At 46.3% G+C, this 24,922-nt stretch overlaps 1 protein-coding gene across 1 annotated transcript in view; it reads right to left on the minus strand.

The window, feature by feature from the left end:
• LOC126481667 (uncharacterized) overlaps positions 1-24,922 on the minus strand; it is a 120,480-nt gene that overhangs the window by 70,628 nt on the left and 24,930 nt on the right. The window contains exon 2 of the mRNA XM_050105596.1: positions 22,386-22,500. Coding sequence (XP_049961553.1) covers positions 22,386-22,500 — 115 coding nt within the window. The remainder of the gene's footprint in view (positions 1-22,385; positions 22,501-24,922) is intronic.

Consider the following 24,922-nt stretch of genomic DNA (forward strand, 5'->3'; position numbering starts at 1 on the left):
TCATCTTGATATCTAATAATAAGTGTTCAGACACTTAACGCCGTGTACGACTTCGTACGCAAGGGTAAGGAGAACTGTGCTACAGAGCAGTGCGGCAACTGTAGTCATAGAAAAGTCGGGCAGGAGTAGAAATTATTAGCGAACAAGTCAACATGGAAAACAGAAGATTTACGTAACTTGTATTTCTCCAAGCATATGAAAATTCAATACAACTAATGCAGCAAGAAACAGAGTCCAGTTTGTACAATAAGAGCGAGGCTGAGGCTCACTGAACTGAAGCACGAATGATGGTGTCGGGAGCCGCGGCTCGGTGGCTTCTGCGTAGTGCCCCATGGCGAAGCGGCTTCGAGTGCGAGTGGCTGTGTAGCTACAAAAAATGGTTCAAATGGCTCTGAGCACTATGGGACTTAACATCTGAGGTCATCAGTCCCCTAGAACTTAGAACTACTTAAACCTAACTAACCTAGGTACATCACACACACCCACGCCCGAGGCAGGATTCGAACCTGCGACCGTAGCGGTCGCGCGGTTCCAGATTGAAGCGCCTAGAACCGCTCGGCCACTCCGGCGGGCTGTGTAGCTACAGCCAGCCATCATATATTGTGGTTGTAGAGGGCACTCGTAGTATAAAGACGCTGGAGGTTTGACACAGCAGGCGTGCTCTGTTGGGTCCCCCGGATCCGGCGTGACAACTATTGGCGTCTGATGGAAACTTGCAATTCTGTTGCCAGCTTTGACACCTGTGGGGTGGTATCGATACATGATACCACACTTTGATCAGTTAGTGTATCGAAAACTGTCGACGAAACATCAGATGTGTGTGGACTTATGACTGGCGATCTCATTGTTGGCAAGCTTGACAGAGTAGAAGCTCAAAACACTTATTGATTTTCTGCAAGCTGTTGAAACACACAAATCATTGAACAGTTACTCATTTTGTTAATGATGCTGTTAAAAGTCAACTGAGGGATTTCAAGACGAAAAAGTTATTGTCATGTGTTTGAATGCGGTAGCCTGCATGCTGAAGGCGCCAGGCAACTGCCCTGTGGGTGTTCTATGCTTGTTTAATCCACTTCACCTGTGTGGACCAAGCTCTTCAACGTGGAAAAAGTGAGAGGGCGCTGTCTATAAGTAAATAAGCAATTTCATGGACCAAGAAATTGTTTCTTATAGGCCCACATCGTATGTCGCTCTATAGAGAGCTGCTGCTGAAACTACACTACCGGCCATTAAAATTGCTACACCAAGAAGAAATGCAGATGATAAACGGGTATTCGTTGGACAAATATAGTATATTAGAACTGACATGTGATTACATTTTCACGCAGTTTGGGTGCATAGATCCTGAGAAATCAGTACCCGGAACAACCACCTCTGGCCGTAATAACGGCCTTGATACGCCTGGGCATTGAGTCAAACAGAGCTTGGATGACGTGTACAGGTACAGCCGCCCATGCAGCTTCAACACGATACCGCAGTTCATCAAGAGTAGTGACTGGCGTGTTGTGACGAGCCAGTTGCTCGGCCACCATTGACCAGACGTTTTCAATTGGTGAGAGATCTGGAGAATGTGCTGGCCAGGGCAGCAGTAGAACATTTTATGTATCCAGAAAGGCTCGTACAGGACCTGCAACATGCGGTCGTGCATTATCCTGCTGGAATGTAGTGTTTCGCAGGGATCGAATGAAGGGTAGAGCCACGGGTCGTAACACATCTGAAATGTAACGTCCACTGTTCAAAGTGCCCTCAATGCGAACAAGAGGTGACCGAGACGTGTAACCAATGGCACCCCATACCATCACGCCGGGTGATACGCCAGTATGGCGATGACGAATACACGCTTCCAATGTATGTTCACCGCGATGTCGCCAAACACGGATGCGACCATCATGATGCTGTAAACAGAACCTGGATTCGTCCGAAAAAATGACGTTTTGCCATTCGTGCACCCAGGTTCGTGTAATCAACTCGATGCATAGGGCCTTTGGCTGCCGCGCCGAGAACAGTAGTGGCGTGAGGTTGCATAGACTCGTTGAGGGGCGTGCCGCCCTCAGCGTCATCGCACCCGACGAGCCTACGCACATCCCCGCAGACACGACAAGCAATCCTGACATCCTGGATATTTTTGTCGTAAAAAACTTCGCTCTCGATGCGACGGGCACTGTGCACCAGGAGCTGAACTCCGATCATAATCCGGTCGTTCTGGACATAGACGATGCCGGGAGGATGGCAAGAACAGAAGTAATTACAAATTGGGACCGATATAAATACCTGGTGGGTGAGCACGTGAAGGAAATCCCGCAGATGGAGACAACAGAAGAAATAGACGACGCGATAGCGAATTTCACAGACGTCCTCCACGCCTGTGCTCGCGCTACAAGCGTCAGGCTCACCACAGAGCCAGGCGCCAGGGACCTGCCCCCTGACATCTGGGACCTCATAGTCACCAAACGCAGGCTGCGTAAGCAGTGGCAGCCTCACCGCGACCCCGCTGTCCGCCGCCTGCTGAGGAGGCTTGAGGACCAGGTGAAACTCCGACTGCAGGAACACAGGAGCCGCTGCTGGGAGGAGATGTTACAAACCGCCGAAACAGAGAACAGCAAACGCAAGATCTTGCAAATAGCTCGGCAGCGGAAAGCCCCCACCAGAGGGCACAGGCCACTCCACGGCGAAAACGTTCTAGCTTATGAAGACCAAGAAAGGCGGAAATAATGGCAAAATCACTAGAGTCACAATTCCGAACTAACGTCATCGATGATGACGACAGTGAGAGGCAGGAAAGAATAGTCATCGGACGAGTGACTCAGATAAGAAATTCGCGCCCAAATACAGAATTCGTACCCGTTAACGAGCCGACAATAAGTGCACTCATCAAGCGACAGGGAAACCACAAGGCTCCTGGCCCTGACCGCATCCGCACCCCACTCCTAAAGCACCTTCCACCTCCCGCCATAACATTTCTGGCAAGCGTCTTCAACGCTTGCCTAAAACTCACCTACTTCCCCTCAGCGTGGAAAACTGCTAAGGTAATCACCCTCCCCAAGCCTAACAAAAACCTTCTCCTACCCGAAAGTTAGAGACCAATTTCCTTACTCACTGGCATGAGTAAAATCCTTGAGCTGCTAATACTCACAACCCTCCAGCAATTCCTTACTGACAACAACATCCTGTTGCCTGAACAGTTTGGATTCCGCGCTGAGCACTCCACAGTCCAACAATGCCTGCGCTTGGTAGAGCACGCTTGTCTAGCCAGGGCAAAGAGAGAATCCACAGGAGCAGTATTCCTGGACATAGAGAAAGCATTCGACCGAGTCTGGCACGATGGCCTAATATTCAAACTAGATCACATAGGGTGCCCAGAACATATCATAAAGATCATTGACTCATTTCTTGCGGAGCGTCACTTCTTCGGAAGAAATGGGACAGGATCGAGCCAGATGCGACCGATTGCGGCCGGAGTTCCGCAAGGTTCGGTTTTAGGTCCCGTCCTATACTCCATTTACACGAACGACATACCTAAGCAGGTCGGCGGAGAGATCGCTCTCTACGCCGATGACACTGCTATCTACAGGAGTAGCCGCAACCTTGACTTCATACGACGAAAGCTGCAAGCCCACCTCGACTGCATAACGCAGTGGTGCAATTTATGGAAAATTAAAATCAATCCGAGTAAAACCCAGGCCATATACTTCACAACCAGGCTAAAACTCCCAGACCAACAACTAACAATTGGTGGTCGGGACCTAGCCTGGCGAAATTGTATCACCTACCTCGGGATGGAGATCGACAACCGCCTCACATGGACACAACACATAAAGAAAGCGGCAAACAAGGGGTGCGCGCTCCTGTCCCAACTATACCCTCTTCTGAAGGGTGAAGGACTCACCTTGAAATGCAAAATGCTTCTCTTCCGCCAACTCATGCTTCCGGTCATCCTGTATGGTTCGGAAGTGTGGTCAATGGCGTCAGACACCTCACTTTCAAGACTACAACGGCTACAAAATAAAACCTTCCGGGTAATCACAGGTGCTGACAGATACGTCCGCAACACACAAATCAGAGATTTCCTAGAACACCCCACCATCTATTCCCTCATAAAGGAAAAATCTGCCAAACTTTATGAGAGGACACAAACATCGCCCCATCACCTCATTCGAAACTTAGGCTGCGATCATCCAGACCTTCAACATTAGAGACCTAAACTAACCCTTACGCGCCACTTTAGGGGCATTTAAAACACACGAACACACACACAAAACAAACATTTACTCAAAAACACGCACACAAACCAAACCACCATCTTCATGAACCCCCTAGCGCATTCCTAGAAGTCAGACGGGCACAGCCCAGTGGTACTTCAGTACAAGAGTGCAAACAGAAGGCCTGTCCCAGGTTCGTTGTTGAGTAACCATCGCACGCGCAGCCATGGTCTCCGAGCTGATAGTCCATGCTGCTGAAAAACGTCGTCGAACTGTTCGTGCAGATGGTTGTTGTCTTGCAAAAGTCTCCATCTGTTGACTCAGGGATCGAGACGTGGCTGCACAATCCGTTGCAGCTGCGCGGATAAGATGCCCGTCATCTCGACTGCTAGTGATTCGAGGCCGTTGGGATCCAGTACGGCGTTCCGTATTACCCTCCCAAACCCACCGATTCCATATTCTGCTAACAGTCATTGGATCTCGACCAACGCGAGCAGCAATGTCGCGATATGATAAACCGCAATCGCGATAGGCTACAATCCGACCTTTATCAAAGTCGGAAACGTGATGATACGCATTTCTCCTCCTTACACGAGGCATCACAACAACGTTTCACCAGGCAACGCCGGTCAACTGCTGCTTGTGTATGAGAAATCGGTTGGAAACTTTCCTCATGTCAGCACGTTGTAGGTGTCGCCACCGGCGCCAACCTTGTGTGAATGCTCTGAAAAGCTAATCATTTGCATACCACAGCATCTTCTTCCTGTCGGTTAAATATCGCGTCTGTAGCACGTCATCTTCTTGGGGTAGCAATTTTAATGGCCAGTAGTGTAGCATTGCTGCCTGAGCCAGTTCTAACAAAGTAGGTACATGGACTGAAGGTGTCGGTTTTTATAATGAACATTGTCAAGCCATGAAACCTACGATTGATTCTTTTACGAGAGGATCTTCAGTTTCAGTATGAGTGGCATAAATTTTGATGAATTTATCAGGTTGCCTCTGCATAAAAACACTGCTGGGAAAAAAAATTAGTACACCCTTTTAGCTGTTTCCAATTCAAATAGATTTTTTGTTGCTACAGTGCATATGGAGTTGATGAAATGATTACATTTACAGATCAATAGCACAAGCTGTTCTGAGGTACCAGGCATCGACCCATGCTGAATACCCATATTAGTACGTGGTGTAGCCTCAACAGGTGTCAATGCAGACGATTGCACAGATGGAAAATTCTGTCCTGGGATACGTTATTCCACGCTGCTAGACCTTTCATGCAGTTGTGTAAGAATTGGTGGTTGAAGAGGCGCAAGACTCACTTCTCGCCCCATCATATCCCACACGTGCTCAATTGGAGACAAGTCCAGAGACTGTGCTGACCAGGGAAGTTGCTGCACGTCTTGTGCAAACGGCCATCACTTAGAGGGTAGACGCAGTTGGCGCTGTAGCAGCTATGCCATTACGCTGCCCGTTGGTGGACGATGTTGAAACCAGTATCAGTACATCCTCTATTCCCCAGCTGGCATATGCCATCATCGGATCGGAATCGATGCGTCTTTCAAGGTATTCTAATTTTTCTTTCCGCCAGATTAGTGAGAAAATTTTGAGAATGCTAAATCTAAGTTGACTGGGTTGAGAGGTAATATTGGGTAGAGGGTACTGAATACATTTGACATTGTTTTGGCAAAAAATCCAGGCTGCTCAACTTTTGTTACCATCTGCAATATTCCCAAAGATAGAGAAGAGGACGCTTCAGCAAACATCTCTCCAGGGATACGAGGGCTATTCGGAAAGTAGGGTCCGATAGGGCGCGAAATGGAAACCACAGTGGAAATTCTATGAAGCTTTGCACATATGCGTTGGGCAGTGTCTCTAGTATGCCCATCGATCGCATCACTTTGCTCTTATCAGTTCTGAGATTTCAGTGAGAACGTAAAGATGGCTAGAATGCTGTGTCTCCTGCCAATCATGAAGGCATGGAGAAAGATTTCTCCTGAAGCTAATCAACCCACATAAAATAATTGTCATGCGTTTCGTTCTACACGACAATTCTTGCCCGCATTCTGCAGGGGCAATGAAGATGCTACTGCAGAGTTTTTGATGGTAAGTGTTTGATCACCCACAGCCCATAATTGGATTTCCCTGAGGTTAATCTCTGCTCACATGAACCGCTGGCAATGAAGACAACCTTTTGGCACAAACAACGAGCTATAGACCTGCGTAGAGAATTGGCGGAAAGCACAGGCGACTGCCTTTTATGAGGATGGTATTGGAAAGTTGGTACAACGCTACGACAGATGTCTTAGTCAGAACGACGTCTATGTAGATAAGTAGCTGGAAGTTGTAGCAAACTGTTGCAAATAAAACATTTTTATTTTTACAGTGGTTTCCATTTCGCGACCGATCGGACCTTACTTTCCGAATAGCTCTCGTATTTCATGCCTGTGCTGTGAAGAGATCATTTTCTTCTTCAGAAACATTCTTTCTGATTGGGGACATACTAAGAATACAGAGAATTTCGAACAATACTTGGTTGTTCCTTTTGCCTCAGAATGAAATGTGCGGCAGGGTACCTTAGTTATTTCAGTGAAGCTGGACATTTTAGTAAACAAGAGTGAACGAAAGTAATTTTATTTTACTACCGCACTGTAGACTTTCAAAATAAAAAAGAAAACAGTTAATGTAAAGTGTAACTTCTTAATATCCTATTCGTGTTCCTGATAAGTTTTGGTGCGTATTAATTAAAATAACGAAGTAGGTGATGGTGTTATTCAGAAGTTGACTTCAACTGAAGTAATTGTTTTATTATATTTTGACTAAAGTTCAGTCTTGATCACACCATTTATGTTTCAATGACATAGGTAACCGGTTTCGGTTATTTTTACATAACCATCATCAGACCCATGGCTCCCTTAGGTTGGTAGGCGGAGCTCTCCTCAGCTGCTACGAAGTCAACTGACGATCAGTCAAAATATAATAATCTATTGATCACTGTATTCCAAAAATGTTTACCAAAAATAATTGTTTTATGGTAATACTTTATAAAACATTCTCGTGTTATTACAAACACACTCCGTCCCACAGGAAAGGCGACTGACGTGAAATAAAATATGTTGTTGTTGTTGTGGTCTTCAGTCCTGAGACTGGTTTGATGCAGCTCTCCATGCTACTCTATACTGTGCAAGATTCTTCATCTCCCAGTACCTACTGCAACCTACACCCTTCTGAATCTGCTTAGTGTATTCATCTCTTGGTCTCCCTCGACGATTTTTACCCTCCACGCTGCCCTCCAGTACTAAATTGGTGATCCCTTGATGCCTCAGAACATGTCCTACCAACCGATCCCTTCTTCTGGTCAAATTGTGCCACAAACTTCTCTTCTCCCCAATCCTATTCAATACTTCCTCATTAGTTACGTGATCTACCCATCTAATCTTCAGCATTCTTCTGTAGCACCACATTTCGAAAGTTTCTATTCTCTTCTTGTCCAAACTATTTATTGTCCATGTTTCACTTCAGAAACAACTTCCTGACACTTAAAACTATACTCGATGTTAACAAATTTCTCTTCTTCAGAAACGATTTCCTTGCCATTGCCAGTCTACATTTTATATCCTCTCCACTTCAACCATCATCAGTTATTTTGCTCCCCAAATAGCAAAACTCCTTTACTACTTTAAGTGTCTCATTTCCTAATCTAATTCCCTCAGCATCACCCGACTTAATTCAACTGCATTCCATTATCCTTGTTTTGCTTTTGTTGATGTTCATCTTATATCCTCCTTTCAAGACACTATCCATTCCATTCAACCGCTCTTCCAAGTCCTTTGCTGTCTCTGACAGAATTACAATGTCATCGGCGAACTTCAAAGTTTTTATTTCTTCTCCCTGGATTTTAATACCTACTCCGAATTTTTCTTTTGTTTCCTTTACTTCTTGCTCAATATACAGATTGAATAACATCGGGGAGAGGTCACAACCCTGTCTCACTCCCATCCCAACCACTGCTTCCCTTTCATGCCCCTCGACTCTTATAACTGCCATCTGCTTTCTGTACAAATTGTAAATAGCTTTTCGCTCCCTGTATTTTACCCCTGCTACCTTTAGAATTTGAAAGAGAGTATTCCAGTTAACATTGTCAAAAGCTTTCTCTAAGTCTACAAATGCTAGAAACGTAGGTTTGCCTTTTCTTAATCTTTCTTCTAAGATAAGTCGTAGGGTCAGTATTGCCTCACGCGTTCCAACATTTCTACGGAATCCAAACTGATTTTCCCCGAGATCGGCTTCTACTAGTTTTTCCATTCGTCTGTAAAGAATTCGTGTTAGTATTTTGCAGCTGTGGCTTATTAAACTGATAGTTCGGTAATTGTCACATCTGTCAACACCTGCTTTCTTTGGGACTGGAATTATTATATTCTTCTTGAAGTCTGAGTGTATTTCGCCTGTTTCATACATCTTGCTCACCAGATGGTAGAGTTTTGTCAGGACTGGCTCTCCCAAGGCCGTCAGTAGTTCTAATGGAATGTTGTCTACTCCGGGGACCTTGTTTCGACTCAGGTCTTTCAGTGCTCTATCAAACTCTTCACGCAGTATCGTATCTCCCATTTCATCTTCATCTACATCCTCTTCCATTTCTATAATATTGTCCTCAAGTGCATCGCCCTTGTATAGACCCTCTATATACTCCTTCCACCTTTCTGATTTCCCTTCTTTGCTTAGAACTGGGTTGCCATCTGAGCTCTTGATATTCATACAAGTGGTTCTCTTCTCTCCAAAGGTCTCTTTAATTTTCCTGTAGGCAGTATCTATCTTACCCCTAGTGAGATAAGCCTCTACATCCTTACATTTGTCCTCTAGCCATCCCCGCTTAGCCATTTTGCACTTGCTGTCTATCTCATTTTTGAGACGTTTGTATTCCTTTTTGCCTGCTTCATTTACTGCATTTTTATATTTTCTCCTTTCATCAATTAAATTCAATATTTCTTCTGTCGTTGTTAATTTTTAGTTTAATTGAAATTTTTTATTCAAATTAGGGTCCTTGTTGGTCAGTACACAACTCTAAGCGCTGGAAAAATGTTCTAACTGTTGTGATACTCAAGCTTTGAAACTACCTGCAGTACCATAGTCACAGCCTTCTGGAGATCTGAAACCGTACCGAAACGCTTCCTTTTCACTCCATTTATCAATTTTGGAAATCTCCAGAAGCCGCCTGGAGACAATCAGGAGAATGCGGAGGGTCTTCAAGTACCACGGTATATTTTTGAGCTAAGAAATCGCGTACTATATTGCTTTTGTGCGCCATTGCAATGTCGTACAATTAACACCACTCTCCTTTATTCCTTTATTCAAGTAGAACACGAACAGTCCTGTCTCATAAACAATTTAAAACAACCAGGTAATAATCCGCACTCATCATTTGACCTTCTGAGGCGAATCATTTATGGATAATTCCTTTTGAATCAAAGAAAAAAATGAGTATTGTCTTGACACGGCTTTCCATTTCGAGTTTTGGTCCTTTGTAAGTGGCTCGTACTGAAGATGCCATGTTTCATCACTTGTTACGAAGCATGATATATAGTTAGGTCCCTACCGTCTGATCATTTCATGTTTTTGCAGTGTTCCGCTTTGCAATTTTTTTGATCGCCATTTAGTGACTGGGGCACAAATTTCAGTAAGAATGCGACGCACAATTGTTTTAGGAATAGCGTTGTGCTCCTCAGTTAACCTTTGTAGATGGACACGAAGAATTTCAACCACTTTTTGAAGATTTTCTTCTACTCGAACTGTCGATGATGCTCCTCGACGTGGATCATCTTCAATGCTCTCTTGAACAGTACGAAACGTTGGATATCACTTAAAAACGTTTTTACGACTCATGCCTCCCTACCACAAAAAGACTTTGTCATTTCAAAAGTGTTCATAGCACTTTTATCCAATTTAAAACAAAACTTAATGTTTGCACATTTCTCCATTGGTCCACTCACAACCGAAGTACAAAATCTCTGACATCTTGGGTTGTCGGGTGTTCTGCCGGATATCAGCGTCGTACTTGCACGATATTTCGGTCACGTAGCTCGTAACCTTCATCAGGTGCGACCTGAGACTGCTCCTCGAGTGGACCTGGTCCAGTATTTATGCCTATGGCCTTCCCCCTCCACCAACGGCTGCAGGCGCTTCCTCTGTGGTCCGCGCCCATTCCCTGCGACCTGCTGGAGCGTTACTGCTCCGTTTTCCGTCCGCTGCGGTTCTAGGTGTTCCCTCTGCGGTCCGCGCCCACCAACCCCGCTCCTGGGGGTTTCATCTACGGTCTGGGGTACGAAGCGTTCCCCCTGCGGTCCGCGCCCGCTCACCACGACCTGTTGGAGCGGTGCCGCTCCGTTTTTCGTCCACTGCGGCTCTGGACGTTCCCTCTGCGGTCCGCGCCCACCAGTCCCACTTCTGGGTGTTCCATCTTCGGTCTGGTGCTCCTGGCAGTCCGTCAGGGGGTCGTTTTCCATCTCCATGTCTCTGGTTCTTCTGTTTGTGCAGTGTTGCAGCTGGCCCCGTTGCTCCTTCAACAATTCCAGAGCCGGATCCCAGGCTCTGCTTAGCTGGTACCCTGTGTCACGGTTCATAAGATCGTCAGCCATTTTATTTTCTATCGATTCTCTTATAACACTGTCCCAAAATCTGGGTGTTTGTGCTAGAATCCTGGTATCCTCATACTTCATGGTATGATCTACACTCCTGGAAACGGAAAAAAGAACACATTGACACCGGTGTGTCAGACCCACCATACTTGCTCCGGACACTGCGAGAGGGCTGTACAAGCAATGATCACACGCACGGCACAGCGGACACACCAGGAACCGCGGTATTGGCCGTCGAATGGCGCTAGCTGCGCAGAATTTGTGCACCGCAGCCGTCAGTGTCAGCCAGTTTGCCGTGGCATACGGAGCTCCATCGCAGTCTTTAACACTGGTAGCATGCCGCGACAGCGTGGACGTGAACCGTATGCGCAGTTGACGGACTTTGAGCGAGGGCGTATAGTGGGCATGCGGGAGGCCGGGTGGACGTACCGCCGAATTGCTCAACACGTGGGGCGTGAGGTCTCCACAGTACATCGATGTTGTCGCCAGTGGTCGGCGGAAGGTGCACGTGCCCGTCGACCTGGGACCGGACCGCAGCGACGCACGGATGCACGCCAAGACCGTAGGATCCTACGCAGTGCCGTAGGGGACCGCACCGCCACTTCCCAGCAAATTAGGGACACTGTTGCTCCTGGGGTATCGGCGAGGACCATTCGCAACCGTCTCCATGAAGCTGGGCTACGGTCCCGCAGACCGTTAGGCCGTCTTCCGCTCACGCCCCAACATCGTGCAGCCCGCCTCCAGTGGTGTCGCGACAGGCGTGAATGGAGGGACGAATGGAGACGTGTCGTCTTCAGCGATGAGAGTCGCTTCTGCCTTGGTGCCAATGATGGTCGTATGCGTGTTTGGCGCCGTGCAGGTGAGCGCCACAATCAGGACTGCATACGACCGAGGCACACAGGGCCAACACCCGGCATCATGGTGTGGGGAGCGATCTCCTACACTGGCCGTACACCACTGGTGATCGTCGAGGGGACACTGAATAGTGCACGGTACATCCAAACCGTCATCGAACCCATCGTTCTACCATTCCTAGACCGGGAAGGGAACTTGCTGTTCCAACAGGACAATGCACGTCCGCATGTATCCCGTGCCACCCAACGTGCTCTAGAAGGTGTAAGTCAACTACCCTGGGCAGCAAGATCTCCGGATCTGTCCCCCATTGAGCATGTTTGGGACTGGATGAAGCGTCGTCTCACACGGTCTGCACGTCCAGCACGAACGGTGGTCCAACTGAGGCGCCAGGTGGAAATGGCATGGCAAGCCGTTCCACAGGACTACATCCAGCATCTCTACGATCGTCTCCATGGGAGAATAGCAGCCTGCATTGCTGCGAAACGTGGATATACACTGTACTAGTGCCGACATTGTGCATGCTCTGTTGCCTGTGTCTATGTGCCTGTGGTTCTGTCAGTGTGATCATGTGATGTATCTGACCCCAGGAATGTGTCAATAAAGTTTCCCCTTCCTGGGACAATGAATTCACGGTGTTCTTATTTCAATTTCCAGGAGTGTAGTTCTAGACAGTGTTCAGCAATGGCTGACTTAGTCACCTGTCTTAATCTAGTGTGCCTCTGATGTTCTTTGCACCTGATCTCCACAGTTCTTGTCGTCTGGCCAATGTAGGACCTGCCACATTGACAAGGTATATATGTAAATCCCTGGTTTTCGTAACCCCAGCAGTCACTCCCCAGCAGTCCCCCAATCTTGTTGGCTGGACAGAAAACACACTTGATATTGTGTTTACGGAGGATCCTACCGATTCTGGCAGAAATAGAGCCAGCATAGGGCAGATATGCCACCTTCTTTGTTTCATCTTGGTCTTCTTCAGGAACCTGTGGTATGGTGGCTGGTTGGAGTGCCCTCTCAATTTGTCTGTCCGTGTATCCATTCTTGGAGAAAACTGTTTTGAGACGTTCTATCTCTATAGGTAGATTCTCTTGGTCTGACAGGGCATGTGCTCTGTGGACCAAAGTCTTCAGAACCCCATTCTTCTGTGCAGGGTGGTGACAGCTGCTGGCCTGCAGATATAAATCAGTGTGTGTTGGTTTTCGGTACACACTGTGGCCAATTGATCCATCTGCTTTCCTCTGGACTAGTACATCCAGAAATGGCAGCTGGCCATTCTTCTCCAGTTGCATGGTGAACTTGATATTAGGGTGGCATGAGTTAAGATGTTCAAGAAACTCATTGAGCCTGTCCATCCCATGTGGCCAGGTCACGAAGGTGTCATCCACATACCTAAAGAAGCATGTGGGTTTAAATGTGGCTGTCTCCAATGACATCTCCTCAAAACTCTCCATAAACATGTTGGCAACCACAGGGGACAGTGGGCTGCCCATAGCTACACCTTCAGTTTGCTCGTAATATTGGTTTCTGTACAGGAAATACGTGGATGTCAGTGTATGACTGAACAGGTCCAACAGAGCACCGTAAAATTTCTCTGCAATCAGTTCTAGTGAGTCCTTCAGTGGGACCCTGGTGAACAGCGACACCACATCAAAACTGACCATGATGTCCGAATCTGTGATGTGCAGTTGCTTGAGGCGTTGCAGGAAATCTTCTGAGTTGCGGATGTGGTGAATACATTTGCCCACATACTGTGTCTGTATACTCCCAGACGATAGACTCATGACCACTGCAAAATGTCATTTTCCGCGAACGGTTGTGGTGATCGAAAGCAGACGTGCATCTGGTTCTATTACACTGACGGAAAAAAGTCGCAATACCAAAAAGGAATTTTGTGTCGTAAACGAAAGTTGTTGGCGCATAAGAGTGGCGCAGGTAGCGGCCCTATACGGATGCAAATCAGTTTGCTTTAAATACACGCTGTAACGTTCGTGAGCGTTTGTTACCTTTGACAGCGGACGCGGTGAGTTAATGTTAGTCAAGAATACCTTTAAAGGCGCCAAAGACGACATCGTCAACAACTCACTGAGTTTGAACGAGGTCGTGTAATAGGGCTGCAAGAAGGTGGATGTTCCTTCTGTGATACTGCAGAAAGACTTGGAAGGAATTTAGCCATTCAACATGACTGCACCAAAGTGGTCACGAGAATGTACGGTCGCAAGAAGACCGGACTCTGAGTGGTCTGAGGGCGCAACCGACGGGGAAGAGCGCCGTGTTCAGCGTATGGCTATTGCACATTGTACGGCATCTGCAGCAGCAATCTGAGTGGTAGTCGGCAGCTCCGAGTGAGACGTCATTCCTCTGATCTCCAAACTACCGCCATTTGCAACGTCAGTGATGTCAAACAAGAGCCCATTGGAGGGCAGGGTCGAGGTCTATTGTGGTTTTTGGTTGCATCTGGTTCTGCCTCGGTGCCACTGATGGCCGTGTGTTGGTTAGAAGGAGGCCAATTGAATATCTGCACCTAACCTGTGGCGTGCTAGACACGCTGTACCTACACCTTGTGTCAGGGTGTGATTTTGTATGACAGAAGGAGCGCTCTCGCGGTTATCCCACGCACTCTGATTTCAAAATTGTGCACCAGTCTGGTGATTCGACCTATTGTACTGCCATTCATGAACAGCATTCTACTGGGTGTTTTCCAACAGGATAACGCTCTCCTACATACCATCGTTGTAACTCTACACGATCTATAGAGTGTCGACATCTTGCCTTGGCCTGCTCGATCTCCAGATCTGTCTCCAGTGGAGCACATATGGGACATCATGAGACGACAATTCCAACCTCATCCACAACCCGTATTAACCGTCCCTGTATTGACCGACCAAGTGCAGCAGGTATGAAACTCTGTCCCACAAACTGACATCCGGCACCAGTGCAACACAATGCACGAACGTCTGCATGCTTGCATTCAACATTCAGGCAGTTACACGGCTTATTAATGTACCAGCATCTCACATTCGCAATGGGTTATCTCGCGCTTACATTAACTTGTGACCTTGCAATATTATTCACTTAAATAGATTACCTAGAGAAATGTATTTCCGAAATATTCTACATGAACAATTTTTTGGTGTTGCGATTTTTTTTCCATCAATGTGTTTGATTCCATGTAACTACTGCAGTTGCAGAACCTATACTATCACATTCCACGTGCTGGACAAGAAGTTAACGGGATTGTAGTACCCCAAATTTTTTGAAGTTGCCGACTTGAGGTTCGACGTTGTACACGATGCAATTATCATTACAGCAAATGACATTAATGAATGGAATTATGCAAATTAATCCATATTTATGCTGATTTCCTCAATACAATCAGGAATCGAGACGTTGACATTGAAAAGCATGTAACTCAAAAAATTGAAAGTCAATTTTTTTGCTCATAAGATATCAAGGATCCAGGTCAGAAACATCTTGAAGCCAGTCAGCTGCTAAACTAAACTAAACTCCTCCCGAACAGGCCATGAAGGCCCAACGGGACCGACCGACTGCCGTGTCATCCTCAGCCCATAGGCGTCACTGGATGCACATACGGAGGGCCATGTGGTCAGCACACCGCACTCCCGGCCGTATTTCAGTTTCTGAGACCGGAGCCGCTACTTCTCAATCAAGTAGCTCCTCAGTTTGCCAACAGCGCTCGGCAGACCGGATGGTCACCCATCCAAGTACTAGTCCAGCCCGACAGAGCTTAACTTCTGTGATCTAACGGAAACTGGTGTTGCCACTGCGGCTAGGCCGTTGGCCAATCAGCTGCTAGATAGAATAATGTATATCTGCAGCTGTCCATGATTTGCATTTGGGTAAGTGTGAGGTCATTGGCACAGAGGAGGCAATTAAGTTAATGTCACAGAACAAAATTCTGGCAGTGTGAAGTCTACGTTTTTCACTTGTTGGCTCTCGGCTGTGTTTTGGTAATTTGATAACGTAGACACTTCTTATTATCATGTAAAGTAACGGTCTCTTTGCGGCTATGCTCCTCAAGAAATGGTGGTTTCTCGTCTTTTGCAAGGATACATACAAGTGTCAGTACAAGAGTCGAGACGTAAAAGAATTCGATAAACGGGATTTGTATAGTCAGTTTTTGAGAAAAACACTGTAAAATCACGGTAACTTTTTTTGGGCTAATACACGACGTGGCAACGAAGAGCAGACGGCCACGCGCTCATGAAATCAATCTCAGCTTTCTACAATACAGATGTCAGTCAGCTGTACTTTAGCAAGAAATCGGGTTTCCTTCATAATGCTATACATATTTTAGGATCCTCTAATGATGCCTCTCATAAATCTAGATAGAGAGCTGCCAACCGATCGAAAGTTTGATGAAGATGAAGAGGAAAGGTAGTTCATTACATTCGGCGGGCTGGAAACAAGGGAGGAGATAAAGCTCAAGAGGAGAGAAAATCCTTCGCGCCACATCATTAATATCGGACTTTTTTAACTTCTCAAGAATATTGATTAATGAGCCTAAGAAAAAAAGATTTAATACTCGTTTTGTACTTTTTGGATGAAAAATCACGCATTTTACAGAAAACTTTGCGCTTCAACGTAGCAAGCGTATTTTGCTCGCCCCATTTTTTTTTCATTTAACATTTTACTGTCGCCATCATGCTATCATTTAACTAATATTACTTGTGTTCCATTGTTTCACAGGTGTTTTGTATATTCCTCTATCAGTTTATACAAATAAAAATACATAGCTCACAACCGTTTTTTCCCTTCTGCTATAAAATCTGCATTTTATGTCTTACATCATTTACGCTGCGACGCTTCAATTACACACATGAAAAAAAGTTTTCCATCACCCCTGTTCCCAGAACTCCTGAAGACAGACGTTGACTGTGGATATTGTATCACAGACACAGTCCCTTTGACTGTTCAGAGAAGTCACTAAACCCGCCCAAGAGAGCCGGCCGCGGTGGTCTAGCGGTTCTGGCGCTGCAGTCCGGAACCGCGCGACTGCTACGGTCGCAGGTGCGAATCCTGCCTCGGGCATGGGTGTGTGTGATGTCCTTAGGTTAGTTAGGTTTAAGTAGTTCTAAGTTCTAGGGGACTTATGACCTAAGATGTTGAGTCCCATAGTGCTCAGAGCCATTTTTGAAACCCGCCCAAAGATGTAAACAAACATGCATGAGCAGCGCCTGTTAGACGGAGGAGGTCCGACAGCCGATTAGTTCCAGTCATTCCACCAGGAAGGAGGTACACGGCTCGTCTTGTCTGTAGTTCATCCATGCCTAGACGGTCAGTGCAGCGGTTCGATCGCGTCCGCATTGTTATTTTGTGCCAGGAAGGGCTCTCAACAAGGGAAGTGTCCAGGCGTCTCGGAGTGAACCAAAGCGACGTTTCTCGGAGTTGAAGGAAATACAGAGAGACAAGAACTGTCGATGACATGCCTCGCTCAGGCCGCCCAAGGGCTACTACTACAGTGGATGACCGCTGCCTACGGATTATGGCTCGGAGGAACCCTGACAGCAACGCCACCATGTTGAATAATGCTTTTCGTGCAGCTATAGGCCGTCGTGATACGACTCAAACTGTGTGCAACAGGGTGCATGCTGCGCAACGTCACTCCCGACGTCCATGGCGACGTCCATCTTTGCAACCACGACACTATGTAGCGCGGTTCAGATGGGCCCAACAACATGCCAAATGGACCGCTCATGAATGGCATCTTGTTCTCTTCATCGATGAGTGTCGCACATGACTTCAACCAGACAATCGTCGGAGACATGTTTGGAGGCAACCCGTTCGGGCTGAACACCTTAGACACACTGACCAGCGAATGCAGGAAGGTGGAGGTTCTCTGCTCTTTTGGGGTGGCTTTATGTGGGGCTGATGAACGCCGCTGGTGGTCATGGAAGGCGCCGTAATCGCTGTACGATACGTGAATGCCATCTTCCAACAGATAGTGCAACCATATCGGTAGCATATTGGTGAGGCATTCATCTTCATGGACGACAATTTGCGCCTCCATTGTGCACATCTTGTGAATGACTTCCTTCAGGATAACGACATCGTTCGAGTAGAGTGGCCAGCATGTTCTCCTGACATGAACCCTATGGAACATGCCTGGGATAGATTGAAAAGCGCTGTTTATGGACGACGTGACCAACAACCACTCTGACGAATCTACGCCGAATCGCCGTTGAGGAGTGGGACAATCTGGATTAACAGCACCTTGATGAACTTGTGGATAGTGTGCCACGAGGAATACAGGCATGCATGAATGCAAGAGGACGTGCTACTGGGTATTAGAGGTACCAGTGTTACAGCAGTCTGGACCACCACCTCCGAAGGTCTCGCTGTATGGTGGTACAACATGCAACGTGTGGTTTTCATGAGCAATAAAAAGAGCGGAAATTATGTTTATGTTGATCTCTATTCCAATTTTCTATACAGGTTCTGGAACTCTCGGAACCGATGTGATGCAAAACTTTTTTTGATGTGTGTACATGTAGAACAAATGTTTTTAAATCAGGCTTTTGAGAAAATGTATATTAGGAATATGTGATTGACAGTTCATGTACTGATCAATATACGCAGCTAGGAAGTATGAAAACCAGTTTGACATATTACATTTCTCCCGTGCTGTGTTTTTATTGGTATATCCTACTTAATAGGGAACTTAATGAAGAGTCATTTATACTAGCAGGAAATGGAGTACCTCCTATATCGGACCCTGTGGAAGACCATAGTAATTTGTCTCCACTCAGAAGAAGTTTTACCAAGAAAATAGCAACTGGTATCTAACGTGAACCTTTGCTTCCCGTAAGTCAAATGTGAAATAAATAACTCATTGTTTGCGCAGTCACTGGACAAAAATATGGAAATACAGCGGGAAATGCGTGCTTGAGTACAAATGAAAGTGCTAGCTAAGTCTGTAGGTGGCGCTGTTGTATTTGACCACGAACGGCACCTGTGTAATGCACTCAATAAGTTGTAAGCTTCAGTCGTGTTCAGAACAGTGTTGTGTGTAGTTGTGACTATATTATGTTGGAGACATGTGAATGCGAGCGTGAGCAAATTTCTGGCTGTCATGTAGTGGCAGCTTCCGTAACCAATACAACTGAAGTGTTTGGTGTCTCAAAAGGTACCGTATCGAAGATTTATACGGCATGCAGGGAAGGCAGATAAACATCATCCGCTAAGTCTCAACACGGACGAAAGCTTGTATGGAGCGTTCGTGACAGACGGTCATTGAAGAAGATTGTGACGAAAAATAACAGGGCGAAAGATGCAAAACTCACTGCAGAACTGAATGTGACATTCGCGAACTCTGTCAGTACCAAACTAATACGAAGAAAGCTCCATAAGGAAGCTCCATAAGCGGGGATTTTCAAGGCGAGCTTGAATTCCCAGACCACTCATCAGTGATGCAAGTGCCCACAACAGGAAAGCGTGGTGCCGAAGACAAAATCTGGACTAGGGGGCAATGGAAATAAGTCATTGGGTAGGCTGAGTCCACTTTCACATAGTTGCCAACTTCTGGCTGAGTTTAAGTGTAGTGCAGAGTAAAACATGGCGAATGTTCGGTGATGATTTCGGTAGCCAATTACTGCTGAGGATTAATGGGACCATTTTGGCTCATCAGGTCCATCCCGTGGTAAATCATTTTGTTCCCCTGTGGTGATGTGTGTACCAAGATGACAGGGCTCCTGTTGACACAGTTCGTATCGTCCAGGACTGGGTTTGTGAGCGCGAATATGAATTGTTGCATATCTCCTGGCCAACACAGTCACCAGATCTCAATACTATTGAGCCTTTTTAGTCTATGTTGAAGAGAAGGGCGTGTGATTACTATCCACCTCCAACGTCTTTATTTGAACTTGCTACTTTTTTGTAGGGAAAATGATGTAACATCCCTTGGAAAGCATACAAGGTCTTTATTTATCCATCTTTATTTATCCATTCCGAGATCAATAGAATCTGTTTTGAATGCCAACGGTTTTCCTACACCGCATGAGACAAGGTAATGTTTTGTGTTTTTGGTGTTTCCATATTTTTGTCCGCCCCTTGTACTTTGGAGGCTCTAAAATATAAGATCTTCCCAAAGTTAGAATCAAAACAGGTCGATAAAACTCATGCACAAGTTTAACAGAGACGTCCGAAGAACTTGAATGTGCATCTTTGGAAGAAAGGCGATGTTGTTCTCACGAACCACTGTCTGGTAAATTTAGAGAAGCACTATTCAAAGATGACGAAATAAATCTCGGGTGAACAGCCTGGTATGAGTGTGCATAGGACACAATATTTTGGCAGTCGACCAGGTTGCCATCATCATTTGCGCTGATGTACTGACCGGTGGTGGGCCGGCGCCATGTATATATAGGACAATGCCCCTCCCGCTCCTCCCTCAGGCGCTTCCTATGAGTCGGTGCGGTCCGCGCCCCGCGCGCGGTCTAGGTACAGCATCCGTTCTCCCGCCGTCTGGGCGCTGCGTCCTAGGTCTTCTCGTTCAGGAGGGCCTGCCGGCACAGCTCTCGTTATTCTTTCCTCCTCCCCCGAAGGCAGCGCAACCTGTTCGATTGCCGAAATATTGTGTCCTATGCACACTAATACCAGGCTGTTCACCCGAGATTTATTTTGTCATAAAATATGCTTGGAGAAATTGAAGAATCACAGTATTCAGAGATGACTGAGCGACATGTCTAGCGTAAGGGTAGTGAGATTGAGACGAGGGAAAGTAGTCCGCGTGCAGAGGCATACAGACAAGCATTTTCCCTACTTCATTGGAAGGGGACACAAACTGAGAGACCAAAGTCATCGGATAGCAATATGCACATATACAGATGGTGTATCGCATACACAAGATATAAAAGGGCAGTGCGTTGGCGAAGCTGTCATTTGTACTCACGTGATCCATGTGAAAGGGTTTCCGACGTGATTGTGGCCGTTCGACAGGAATTAACATACTTTTAACGCGAACTATAGTTGGAGCTAGACGAATGAGGCATTCCATTTCGGAAATCGTTAGCGATTTCAATTTTACGAGATCAACAGGGTCAAGGGTGTGCCGAGAATACCAAATATCAGGCATTATCTCTCACCTTGGACAACGCAGTGGCCGATAGCCTTCACTTAACCCCCGAGAGCAACCGCGTTCACGTAGAATGGTTCAAATGGCTCTGAGCACTATGGGACTTAACATCTGAGGTCATCGGTCCCCTAGAACTTAGAACTACTTAAACCTAACTAACCTAAGGACATCACACACATCCATGCCCTTGGCAGGATTCGAATCTGCGACCGTAGTGGTCGCGCTTCACATAGACTTTTCAACGCTAACAGACAAGCAAAACCGCGTGATTTAAGCGCAGAAATCAGTGTGGGACGTACGATGAACGTACCTGTTAGGACAGTGTGGTGAAATTTGACGTTAATGGGCTATGGCAGCAGACGAGCGACGCGAGTGCCTTTGTTAATAGCACGATATCACCTGCAGCGCCGCTCCTGGGCTCGTGAACATGTCGGTTGGACCATAGGCGACTGGAAAGCCATGGCCTGGTCAGATGTGTCCCGACTTCAGTTGGTAAGAGTTGATTGTAGGGTTAGAGTGTGGCGCAGACCCCACAAAACCATGGGCCCAAGTTGCCAATAAGGCACTGCGCATGTTGGTGGTGGCTTCATAATGCGGTAGCGTTCTCGCTTCCCACGCCCGGGTTCCCGGGTTCGATTCCCGGCGGGGTCAGGGATTTTCTCTGCCTTGTGATGACTGGGTGTTGAGTGATGTCCTTAGGTTAGTTAGGTTTAAGTAGTTCTAAGTTCTAGGCGACTGATGACCATAGATGTTAAGTCCCATAGTGCTCAGAGCCATTTGAACCATTTTTTTTGTTTCATAATGGTGTGGGCTGTGCTTACATGGAATGGACTGAGTCCTCTGGTCCAACTGAACGGATCATTGACTGCAAATGTTTATGTTCGGCTACTTGGAGACAATTTGCACTCATTCATGGACTTCATGTTCCCAAACAATAATGGAATTTTTATGGATGATAATGGGTCAGTCCGCAGCTCGTGGTCGTGCGGTAGCGTTCTCGCTTCCCACGCCCGGGTTCCCGGGTTCGATTCCCGGCGGGGTCAGGGATTTTCTCTGCCTCGTGATGACTGGGTGTTGTGTGATGTCCTTAGGTTAGTTAGGTTTAAGTAGTTCTAAGTTCTAGGGGACTGATGACCTCAGCAGTTAAGTCCCATAGTGGTCAGAGCCATTTGAACCAATAATGTGTCACCTCACGGGACCATAATTGTTTGCGTTTTGTTCGAAGAACATTCTGGACAGTTCGAGCGAATGATTTGGGCACCCAGATCGTTTGACACGAATCCCATAGAAACTTTATGGGACATAATCAAGAGGTCAGTTCACGCAAAAAATACTGCCCCACCGGCAACAATTTCACACTTATGAACGGCAAGAGAGCCAGCATGGCTTAACGTTTGTGCAGGGTACCTCCAATGATTTGTTGAGACCGTATCACGTAGAGTTGCTGCACTACGCCGGCAAAAGGAGGTCCGACACAATATTAGGAGGTATCCTATCACTATTGTCATCTCAGTGTATAATCGCTAACGCTGCCACCAAGACGTCTCTATCGCTCTCTGTAGAGTGACTTAAGGAGTGTACTATTTATATCTACTTGCCAATATTCATGAAACTTACCGTGCACCAAGGTGATGAGTCCACCGAGGATGTAAGACAGCTGAGAGAGCACGTACGTCGGCTGCGCCCTCCACATCGCCACGGGGTCATTCACCTTCACGAACCAGTCCCAGAACTGGAAAACACCAAGACAAAACTTAAAGCTTCTAAATCTTTCTTTTCATCCTCCTCAGTCTGATAACTTGTCTCATGTTGGTCCACTACGAGTTCCTATTCGGTGCCAGCCTCTTCATCTCAGAAAAGCCCTTGCATCCCATGTCCTCAATTATTTGTTGGATATATTCCAATCTTTGTCATCCCCTACATGTTTTGCCCTCACGTACCGAGGAAATTATTCCCCGACATCTTAACGAGGGTCCTATTGTCCTGACCTTCTTCTCGTCAATGTTTTCTACGTGTTCCTTCGCCCGCCGATTCTGTGGAGAAACTCGACATTCCTTATCATATCGGTCCACCTAATTTTCAACATCCTAGTGTAGCACCCCTTCTTAAAACCTTTGACTTATTTCTTTTACGGTGCCGGCCGTTGTGGCCGAGCGGTTCTAGGCGCTTCAGTCCGGAACCGCGCTTCTGCTACGGTCGCAGGTTCTAATCCTGCCTCGCGCATGGATGTGTGTGATGCCCTTAGGTTAGTTAGGTTTAAGTAGTTCTAAGTCTAGGTGACTGATGCCTTCAGATGTTAAGTCCCATAGTGCTTAGAGCCATTTTAACCATCTTTTCCGGTTTTCCCACAGTCCATGTTTCGCTAACATACAATGCTGCGCTCCAGAGTGTATCTTCATACATTTATGCCTCAGATTAAGGTCAGTATATGACACTAGTGGCCTATTCTCACCAAGAACTTCCCCTTTGACCGTGCTTATATATTTCAGGGTTCTACTTGCTTCGTCCGGCATGTGTAATTTTTCTTTCAAGGTAGCAGACTTCTTTCTCTTTGTCTACTTCGTGACTCCCAATCTTAACGTTAAGTTATCGCTAATCCCATTTCTGCTACTCCTTCTTACTTTCGTCTGTCTTTCGTTCACTCTCAGTCCATAATGTGTTATCATTAGATTGTTCATTCCATTCAAAAGGTCCTGAAATTCTTTCTCACTTTCGCTGAGGATAGCAATGTCATCAACGCATCTTATGATTTTATTTCCACCATTGCTTCTGTGAAGTACAAATTTAAAAGTGGGGGAGAAAGACTACATCCCTGCCTTACGCCCTTTTTAATGCGAGAACTTAGTTCTCGATTCTTATTGTTCCTTACTGGTTCTCGTAGATGTTACGTATTAGCCGTTTTTCCATATAATTTACATCTATTTTCCGGAGAATTTGGAACATCCTGCACCAGTTTATATTTTCAAACGCTTTTTCTAGCCCGATTAATACTATAACCATGTTTTGTTTTTCGTAAGTCTTGCTTTCATTACGGAGTCCAACGTTAGAACTGCCTCTCGGCTGCCGTTAGCTTTCCTGTAGTCAAAGTGATTGTCATCTAACAAACCCTCAGTTTCCATTTCAGTTTCTCACTGTGTTGTACTTGCCAGCAACTTTGATACATGAGCTATTAACCTGATTGTGCGGAAGGTCTCTCAATTATATGGTTTGCTACCTTCGGGCGTGAGTGAATGATATTTTTCAGAAAATCTGTTGGTATGTCTCCTGTCTCACAAATTTTACACATTATCTCGAACAATAGTCCGCACCTGGTAGCTGAGTGGTCAGCGCGACGGAATGTCATACCTAACGGCCCGGGTTCGATTCCCGGCTGGGTCGGAGATTTTCTCTGCTCAGTGACTGGGTGTTGTGTTGTTCTTATCATCATCATTTCATCCCCATTGACACGCAAGTCGCCGAAGTGGCGTCAACTCGAAAGACTTGCACTTGACGAACGGTCTACCCGACGGGAGGCCCTAGCCTCGTGGCATTTCCATCTCGAAAAATCATTTGGTTGTCACTTCTCCAATAATTTTACAGATTCAGGATTGTTATCTATTCCTTCCACTTCGTTTGATCGCAAGTCTTCCAAAGCTCCGTCAGATTCTATCTCTAGTATTGGGTTTCTTGTACAATCGAAACCCATTTCTTTTTCTGTCAGGTCAGCAGATAGTTTCTCTCTCTCATAGAGGCCTTCAGTGTACTCTTCGCTACATACAACAGAGAAATTCCTTTTCCATCCTTACTTTCAACGCCACTGAAGCTTGTTTTGACTTTTTTAGCCTCTCTGCTTGTACCTTCCTCCCCCAGATTCTGTCCATCTCCTCCGCTTTTCTTTCTCTGTCCATCTCCTCCCCTATCTCTCGCCATCTCTTCCTCCTGCTATCTGTACCTATCTCTTCCTTTTCCCCCCTCGCTATCTGTCCATCTCCTCGTCCTCCCTTCTCTCTCCACGGTATCATACTCATCTCAATAGGAGGCTACAGTATTTCGTCCCAGATTGTAACTAATATGTGTTCCAAATTTGATTGAAATATTTACAGGGATTTAACGATGAGCCTTTTACACATGGCTTTGCTCGCATTCGCAACTTGTCAAATATATTTGACTTATAT

The sequence above is a fragment of the Schistocerca serialis genome, chromosome 5, assembly GCF_023864345.2.
Source record: "Schistocerca serialis cubense isolate TAMUIC-IGC-003099 chromosome 5, iqSchSeri2.2, whole genome shotgun sequence".
NCBI classification, from domain to species: domain Eukaryota; kingdom Metazoa; phylum Arthropoda; class Insecta; order Orthoptera; family Acrididae; genus Schistocerca; species Schistocerca serialis.